The 10148-nt window shown below is 44.6% G+C and overlaps 1 protein-coding gene across 1 annotated transcript in view; it reads right to left on the bottom strand.

Annotated features, from left to right (window-relative positions):
• Positions 1-9200, bottom strand: part of LOC134572297 (cytochrome P450 2G1-like) — a 38167-nt gene extending 28967 nt beyond the window's left edge. The window contains exon 1 of the mRNA XM_063431178.1: positions 9021-9200. Coding sequence (XP_063287248.1) covers positions 9021-9200 — 180 coding nt within the window. The remainder of the gene's footprint in view (positions 1-9020) is intronic.
• Between the last annotated feature and the right edge of the window lie 948 nt (positions 9201-10148).

Genomic DNA, 10148 nt, shown 5'->3' on the forward strand with positions numbered 1-10148 from the left:
GGATCGGGACAGGGATCCAACACGCAGAGTACAAACAGTAGCCAGATACGTATACCGGACCTTAGAATGGCCGGACTAACGTAAGTAGTACAGTATAGAATGGTCAAAGACAAGCCGAGGTCGAGGGTAACAGAAGACAGGTAAGCGAGAGACAAGCCGAATCAAGGGTAACAGAGATAAGCAGAGTAAGGTAAACAAGCCGGGTCAAAACCAAAAGGGATAATAGAATACACAAGCACTGAGTGACTAGAACAAGCTAGAACCACGACAGGGCAATGAGCTAATGAAGGAAGCTCTGTTAAATACCCTGTTCAGAGCAGTAACCACGCCCCCAAGGCGTCCTGATTGGTCCTGCAGCCATTGACTGACAGGTTGTTCCGGGGGAGTGTCCTGATGACTACTTCCTGCCTAGATGCTGTAAAAGGCAGTCACTCCCTCGCGGCCGGCCTAGCATGACCGGATAGACCGCGGGGAAGGGAGCCATCAGACCGTCTGGGTGGAGGAACAGCTAAGTCTCTACCTCTTTCGGAGGTAGAGACCACAGGTACCCTGACAGTACCCCCCCTCTCAGATACGCCCACCGGGCGGAATGAACCGGGACGAGATGGGAAGCGAGAGTGATACGCCCTGCGGAGACGGGGAGCATGAACATCCTCCTGAGGTACCCAACTCCTCTCCTCAGGACCATATCCCTTCCAATCAACCAGATATTGTACTCTCCCCCGGGAGATTCGAGAATCAATAATAGAGTTAACCTCATACTCCTCCTGACCCTCCACCTGAACGGGGCGAGGAGGGGCTATTGTGGAGGAAAATCTGTTACATATGAGTGGTTTCAGCAATGAAACGTGAAATGAGTTCGGGATGCGTAAGGTATTAGGAAGAGCTAAACGATACGCAACTGGATTGATACGGGTCAGCACCCTGTAGGGTCCAATATAACGAGGAGCGAACTTCATGGAGGGCACTTTTAAACGGATGTTCCTCGTGCTCAGCCATACCCTATCACCTGGAACAAAGACCGGAGCCGCCCTTCTACGTTTATCAGCGTGTTTCTTGACCAACATAGAGTTGTGCACAAGGATTTGTCGAGTTTGATCCCACAACTTCCTCAAATTGGCAACATGAACATCAACCGACGGCACCCCCTGGGAAGGGGAATCCGAAGGAAGAATAGACGGATGAAAACCATAATTCATGAAGAAGGGGCTTGAATGAGTAGAATCGCAAACGAGATTGTTGTGTGCAAACTCCGCCCAAGGAATCAAACCGACCCAATCATCCTGGTGTTCAGAAACAAAGCATCGTAAATATTGTTCAATTTTCTGGTTGGTACGTTCAGCAGCTCCGTTAGACTGAGGATGATAGGCAGAAGAAAAGTTTAATTTAATACCAAGTTGAGAGCAGAAGGACCTCCAAAAGCGGGAAACAAATTGGGAGCCTCTGTCCGATACAATTTGAGAGGGTATCCCATGTAGGCGAAAAATCTCCTTAGCGAATATCTCTGCCAATTCGGGAGAAGACGGGAGTTTAGGCAGGGGAATGAAGTGTGCCATCTTAGTAAACCTGTCAACCACGGTGAGGATAACAGTCTGTCTTTTAGAGATAGGTAGATCGACAATAAAGTCCATGGCCAAACAGGACCATGGTTTTTCTGGAACCTCCAAGGGTTGCAGGAATCCACATGGAAGCGTATGGGGTTGTTTGGTTTTAGTACAAACTTCACATGCAGCGATGAACTCCTCAATGTCCCTCCGTAAAGCAGGCCACCAGAAGTCCTTAGAGATCAACGCGTAAGTTTTGCGGATACCAGGATGTCCCGCCATCTTGCTATTATGTAAACACTGTAAAAGTTCCAGTTGAAGAGCAGGAGGAACGAAATGACGGCCCGCAGGAGTCTGTTTAGGTGCTAGATGTTGCAACTTAATGATCTCGGCCAGTAATGGAGAATGAATCCTGAGATTCGTATTAGCAATGATATTGCATTTCGGAACTATAGAAGAAAGAACTGGTTCAGGTACAGTAGAAGGTTCATATTGGCGAGATAATGTAAGTCAGTACATAATTGAAGTGAGTCAGGAATAAGGACCAACGAGCTTGTCTAGAGGATAAGCGCTTAGCCTCCCCAATATAGGACAAGTTTTTGTGGTCCGTCAAAATCGTAATAGGGTGTAGGGTCCCCTCCAACAAATGTCTCCACTCCTTTAAGGCTTTAATGACTGCTAACAGTTCCCTTTCCCCGATGTCATATCTGCTCTCAGGCCCAGAAAATTTCTTAGAGAAGAAACCACAAGGGTGTAACGGTTTATCCACCCCTAACCTTTGAGACAGAACAGCCCCAACTGCTGTCTCAGAGGCATCGACCTCGAGCAAGAAAGGCAGAGTCGTATCAGGATGGACTAGAATGGGAGCTGAGGCAAAAAGTTCCTTGAGAGTCTTGAAAGCACCCAGAGCTTCCTTAGACCAGAACTTAGTATCAGCCCCTTGTTTGGTCATATTGGTAATAGGCGCAATGATAGAGGAGTATCCTTTAATGAAGCGCCTATAGTAGTTGGAAAAACCAATAAACCTTTGGATAGCCTTGAGTCCTTTGGGCAAGGGCCAGTCTAAAATAGATTGAAGTTTTACAGGATCCATTTTAAAACCCTCCCCAGAAATCACGTATCCAAGAAAGTCTACCTGAGACTGATCAAAACTGCACTTCTCCAATTTGCAATATAGACCATGTTGCAGCAGCTTGTGTAATACCTTTCTGACCTGTCTATGGTGAGTCTCAATCTCCTTAGAGTGTATTAGTATGTCGTCCAGGTAAACAATAACACAATCATGCTGAAACTCCCTAAGTACCTCATTAATCAAATCTTGAAATACTGCAGGAGCATTGCATAGTCCAAATGGCATAACAGTGTATTCGTAATGGCCATACCGGGTATTGAATGCCGTCATCCACTCGTGACCTTGCTGGATTCTCACCAAATTGTAAGCCCCTCTGAGATCTAACTTGGTGAAGATTTTGGAGCCCTTAAGACGATCAAATAACTCGGTAATCAGTGGGATAGGATAGGCATTTCTGACAGTTATTTTATTCAAGCCTCGGTAATCGATACAAGGTCTCAGCGTGCCATCCTTCTTCTTAATGAAAAAGAACCCAGCCCCGGCCGGAGAAGAAGACCTCCTGATGAATCCCTTTTCTAAATTCTCCCGAATATACTCCTCTAGAACCGAGTTTTCCTGAACAGACAAAGGATATACATGGCCCCTCGGAGGCATAGTGCCGGGTAGAAGCTTAATCTTACAGTCAAATGACCTGTGTGGAGGCAAAGAATCGGCATTCTTCTTGTCAAACACTGCCCTTAAGTCTAGGTAAAGGTCTGGTATTTGTCTTTCTGTGGACTGAGTAGGATTCTCCGGTATGTTAATATTAGCTAATGGAGAAACCTTGCACAAACACCGATCCTGGCAGCCCTGGCCCCACGAGAGTATCTCTCCTAACTCCCAATCGATAATAGGGTTATGTTTTTTCAACCATGGGTACCCCAGAACTATGGGAACGGAAGGAGACGAAATGAGCAGAAGAGATAAATTCTCCACGTGTAGGATACCCACATTTAAATTAATGGGTATGGTCTCACGAAAGATAACAGGGTCTAGTAGTGGTCTACCATCTATGGCCTCAACGGCCAAAGGTGTCTCCCTTAGCTGGGATGGGAAATTGTTCTTACTAGCAAAGGCTTGGTCGATAAAATTCTCAGCAGCACCGGAATCTATCAATGCCATAGCCCTTACTACTTCCTTCCCCCAAGTTAAGGAAACTGGTAGCAGAAGCCTGTGATCTTTATAATCAGGAGTAGAGGACAAAATAGAAACACCCAAGGCCTGTCCTCTAGAGAGACTTAGGTGCGAGCGTTTCCCGGGCGGTTAGAACAGTTCGAGAGTAAATGACCCTTGGCTCCACAATACATACACAAACCCTCTCTTCTCCTGTGCTGTCTTTCCTCCTCAGAGAGGCGGGTATACCCTTTCTGCATAGGTTCAGTAAGCAAAGATATCGTGGAGTCAGGACTTGGAACAGCGGGAGCTAACCTAAAAGAAGGTCTCTGGTTCCCCTCTCGAGTGTTCTGTCTCTCTCTTAGACGTTCATCTATACGAGAGATGAACGAAATTAAATCCTCTAAATTCTCAGGGAGTTCTCTGGTAGCAACCTCATCAAGGATTACATCAGATAGGCCATTCAAAAATACATCCATATACGCCTGCTCATTCCACTTGATTTCTGCCGCCAGAGACCTGAACTCTAGTGCATAATCCACCAGTGTTCGGTTCTCCTGTCTCAGGCGCAACAGTAATCTGGCTGCATTAACCTTTCTACCTGGAGGGTCAAATGTTCTTCTAAAAGCAGCTACAAATGCGTTATAGTTATAAACTAATGGATTATCGTTCTCCCATAGTGGGTTGGCCCATCTCAGAGCTTTCTCAATGAGTAGGGTGATAATAAATCCTACTTTTGCCCTATCTGTAGGATAAGAGCGAGGTTGCAATTCAAAGTGGATACTAATTTGGTTTAAAAAACCACGACACTTCTCAGGAGCCCCACCATAGCGTACTGGGGGGGTAATGTGAGAAGAAGCACCCACTGTGGCTACCTCTAGACCTGAACCGACAGGAGAAACAGGGGTATTACGTATCTCCTCTGGTGGTTTATTGGCACAAGCTAATAGAGCCTGTAGCGCAAGCGCCATCTGATCCATTCTGTGATCCATGGCTTCAAACCTAGGATCAGGAGCAGCCAGCTGACTGTTTGTACTTGCAGGATCCATTGGCCCTGTCGTAATGTCAGGATCGGGACAGGGATCCAATACGCAGAGTACAAACAGTAGCCAGATACGTATACCGGACCTTAGAATGGCCGGACTAACGTAAGTAGTACAGTATAGAATGGTCAAAGACAAGCCGAGGTCGAGGGTAACAGAAGACAGGTAAGCGAGAGACAAGCCGAATCAAGGGTAACAGAGATAAGCAGAGTAAGGTAAACAAGCCGGGTCAAAACCAAAAGGGATAATAGAATACACAAGCACTGAGTGACTAGAACAAGCTAGAACCACGACAGGGCAATGAGCTAATGAAGGAAGCTCTGTTAAATACCCTGTTCAGAGCAGTAACCACGCCCCCAAGGCGTCCTGATTGGTCCTGCAGCCATTGACTGACAGGTTGTTCCGGGGGAGTGTCCTGATGACTACTTCCTGCCTAGATGCTGTAAAAGGCAGTCACTCCCTCGCGGCCGGCCTAGCATGACCGGATAGACCGCGGGGAAGGGAGCCATCAGACCGTCTGGATGGAGGAACAGCTAAGTCTCTACCTCTTTCGGAGGTAGAGACCACAGGTACCCTGACAGTTACTCCGTATCTGCCTCCCGGAATCCTTATAGGTGTCGGTAGTTTTTTTCCCACATTGGGTTAGCTCCTGGCCCTGTCCAGTGGGACTTACTTTTGTTACCTTCCGGCCTGCTGTTTGCCTTCTATCTGAGATAGAATTGGTGTTTTGTATCTTATCTTCGTTAATTGTTGCCCTTTTGTTTTCTCATGACTTCCTTTTCCTTTTCGCTCGGGTCGTCGCGAGGCCTGACTTGACCTCCTCCGACCTCCCGGGCACTCGTGGATTGCGGAGAACGTCTCCAGCTTTCCTCAGACTACCAACGGTCTACCTGGACCCCGCGCGCGCGCACGGGATCCAGATAGTCGGTTGATAGTTTTCCATCGTTGTTTTCCGAAGATTGCCCTCAGCCTTATGCTGACATTTATAAGAGGTGTGCCCTGCAGTTTGGTCACCCTGAGTCTCTAGGGACTCTAGTTTGCATCACAGGAGGGTGCGGCCCTCCATCACCTCGATCCAAGTATATTTATTTTCAGGAACAGAGGGCGAACCCCTTTCATATACAGAACCGGATACTGATTTGTTATTAGAGGGCGCAACCCCTCCCTCGACCTCAACCAGATACTGGACTGGATACAGAGGACAGGTTTGGAGGACACATTCTCATAGAGAGAACTGGTCACGGAGGTAGACTCTGCTGTTTGTTATTGAAGGGTGCGACCCACTCAGGCTAGCAGCCGGTCGCTATTGCGGTATGCGATCTCATTAGTAGAGAGCGCGGCTCTCTCATACACTCGACGCCCTATAGTACCGGCCATTTGTTCATCACACAGGCTTGTACCTGTGCAAGACATTGAGGACTGCATAGAGGGGCGTCCTTCCTGCATTCAATTAGAGCTGACATCCATGCTACTGACTTCGTTCTAGAGGACTGCCTGGTCATGCAAAATATAATTTTTTAGACGGGATCCCTCTGTTCTATCCCCTGTAATGGTTCTATTGGACCCGGACCACTGTAACACGCGGGAAATACTCACAGAGGTATAACGGGGGGAGACTCCCACTTATTTACACACACTCCGGGAGATGGTACGGCTAACGGATAGTCCTCCGGTATTACGAGAGTGCAGGTTTTTGGTATATTCTGCACGATATAATACAGAGAATTGCTTTCTGTTTTGGATATCCAGACCATTACGAACAAACTGCGAAGGCAGTTTTTCCCATGTCAAGATGTCAGGAGATACGGAGACCTTCATGGAGCAAACGGGCACTGCCTTGCTCGGGTGACAAGATTAAGGAGGGCATATTACCCGGTCTGAAGGTAAAACTGTACGTATTGACAACATGGTAAGATCTTGGGATAAGATGGCAGGACTGGCAGATGGCAGAACATGGTTCGGAGATGGAGGACCCTCCGTCTCTGCTCTATTTATCCCTAACGGGAGCCATTTTGTTGGATTCGCGCTAACCTACTTTTCAACTACCGTCAAGGAGACATACGAGACTTTATGGAGGTGCCTGGTGTGCCCCGACTCCTACACAGACATCTTTCACTCTTGGACGGGGGCATTTCTGGATGGAAATCTGCTTTCCGGTTTGCTTTTCACATTCCTTTGAAGATTTCTGGGATTCACTATTCCCAGAGTAGTCGACCACCGTTTCCTCCACACAAGTTTAGTTCGGAACCTTGAATGGACGTTCTTTGGAGTCTTTTCTCTACTGCGTCCGAGGATTACACAGTCCATTTGGAATATTGGGATCACTACAAAAATACGGCTGGTTTGGCCATACTCTTGCCTGGATTATGAATAGGAGTAGTCCCAGAAGATTGGAAGTTAGTGAATGTTGTGCCCATTCACAAGAAAGGTAATAGGGAGGAGTCGGGCAACTATAGGCCAGTAAGCCTTACTTCAGTAGTAGGGAAAGTGATGGAAACCATGTTAAAGGATAGGATTGTTGAACATCTAAAAACACATGGATTTCAAGATCAGAGACAACATGGGTTTACTTCAGGGAGATCATGCCACACTAATCTTATTGATTTTTTTGATTGGGTAACTAAAATTATAGATCAGGGTGGTGCAGTAGACATTGCTTACCTAGATTTCAGTAAGGCTTTTGACACTGTGTACATAGAAGGCTTATCAATAAACTGCACTCTTTAAGTTTGGATTACAATATTGTTGAATGGGTGAGGCAGTGGCTGAGTGACAGGCAACAGAGGGTTGTAGTCAATGGAGTATATTCGAAGCTTGGGCTTGTCACCAGTGGGGTGCCTCAGGGATCTGTACTTGGACCCATTCTCTTTAATATTTTTATTAGTGATATTGCAGAAGGTCTTGATGGTTAGGTATGTCTTTTTGCTGATGATACTAAGATATGTAACAGGGTTGATGTTCCAGGAAGGATAAGCCAAATGGCAAAAGATTTAGGTAAACTAGAAAAATGGTCAGAGTTGAGGCAACTGACATTTAATGTGGATAAGTGCAAGATAATGCATCTTGGACGTAAAAAACCCAAGGGCAGAGTACAGAATATTTAATAGAGTCCTAACCTCAACATCTGAGGAAAGGGATTATGGGGTGATTATTTCTGATGACTTAAAGGTAGGCAGACAATGTAATAGAGCAGCAGGAAATGCTAGCAGAATGCTTGGTTGTATAGGGAGAGGTATTAGCAGTAGAAAGAGGGTAGTGCTCATGCCATTGTACAGAACACTGGTGAGACCTCACTTGGAGTATTGTACGCAGTACTGGAGACCGTATCTTCAGAAGGATATTGATATCTTAGAGAGAGTTCAGAGAAGGGCTACTAAACTGGTTCATGGATTGCAGGATAAAACTTACCAGGAAAGGTTAAAGGATCTTAACATGTATAGCTTGGAGGAAAGACGAGACAGGGGGGATATGATAGAAACATTTAAATACATAAAGGGAATCAACACAGTAAAGGAAGAGATTATATTTAAAAGAAGAAAAACTACCACAACAAGAGGACATAGCTTAAATTAGAGGGACAAAGGTTTAAAAATAATATCAGGAAGTATTACTTTACTGAGAGGGTAGTGGATGCATGGAATAGCCTTGCAGCTGAAGTGGTAGAGGTTAACACAGTAAAGGAGTTTAAGCATGCGTGGGATAGGCATAAGGCTATCCTAACTATAAGATAAGGCCAGGGACTAATGAAAGTATTTAGAAAATTGGGCAGACTAGATGGGCCAAATGGTTCTTATCTGCCATCACATTCTATGTTTCTATGTTTCTATGTTTCTATACTCTTATAGATATCTTCCAATTAACAAAATACTCCCCTTTTTATTTTTTTATTTTATTTGTAAATTGTTACATTTCTGTAAAAGAGGTTGTGTTTAGCTAGTTATCCCTTCATATTGCCAAGGAAAGCCATGCAAACCTAATTTGAAATAACCTAATTGTGAATGAATAAAGGCATTTTTAATCACAGAAAGCATTAAATCACAAGTACTCGGTTTGATTTTTAGGGCAGATGTAAGGAGCAGGTTTTCCAATGGATGCTGAGATACTGCTGAAAACATACATATGGATCACCGTCTGAAGAGCAAGAATCACAATAACCTTTTATCATCTCTTCCAACTGGAATTAGCAAACATGATAAATAAATTGCAAACCTGTATTAGTGACTTCACAAGCTCCCCTTTCTTCACTTGAAGAAGGTTTCCAATCACAGGAAAAGGAGTTGGACCAGGAGGCATGTTGCGCTTTCTGTACATTCGGTCCCATGTTGAATAGATTATCATGTAGGAGATCAGAAGAGCCAGTATTAGTATCCCTAGCACAGTCAGGTCCATCTTCTATGGAATGGTAGCTTTAAGCTCAATAATTACCTTGTTTGCTGTCTTTATAGGAGAGAGATCACTGTGATTGTGCCAAGCACGGTTTGTGCATTGCCAAAATACAAAATGTTCAAAAAGGCTAAAGTTGAGCGATGAAAGTAAATACATCTCTTGTTACAGCTATAATTCATGTTCATGTACTTTATGAAATAATTAACTCTGAATAACTCCTAATTGTGACGTTACAAGGAAACCTGAATAGCCGAAAACTATTCTGAATTACTGAACTTATGACTCGACCTAGGTGGAACAACACTGCTGTAGTAGATGGTGCTGGTGGTCGCAAGTCTCTGCATAACTTTAATTGTCGCATAGGTAGTCATTGGTGTAACTTGGATCTGCTTTTAGATTCCATTACTGTTGACTGGACATTCTGGTTGCCCTCAGCTAATACTTTGCTTTACAGAACCACTTTGAAGCTTATTTTCTCCTTGGACTACTAACATTCTTTATTGATCACTGGTTACCGACTTACCGTAATGATAATTGTACTACTAGTGACCATTTCTCTGGCTTATTGGACCATATTTTAAAAGTCCAGTCAACAAAAAAGTCCATGTTAAAGGGTCCCAGAGTGTCTTGCATGTATTGCTCCCACCACTAGACCTCACAAGATGAATTATATTAGTATAACTTCCAATGTGATACACCTAGCTATTTGAGTATCAGCAAAGAGAGGAAGGAGCTCACATAGCTTCTGTCACTGCAAGGTTTGATTGTGCAGAAGGGATACACATGATCTATTAGGCTTTTGTATATTGTTTCTTTTTACATATTATTCACTGTATAGGAACGCCAGCAAGTCGACTATTCCGATAGATATCTATATCAATGAAACTAAATGATAAAAGTTGTGACATAAACCTTAAATGTGTCATAAGTACATCATAGTGTTTGTAGCTC

The sequence above is a fragment of the Pelobates fuscus genome, chromosome 9 (genome assembly GCF_036172605.1).
Source record: "Pelobates fuscus isolate aPelFus1 chromosome 9, aPelFus1.pri, whole genome shotgun sequence".
NCBI lineage: Eukaryota > Metazoa > Chordata > Amphibia > Anura > Pelobatidae > Pelobates > Pelobates fuscus.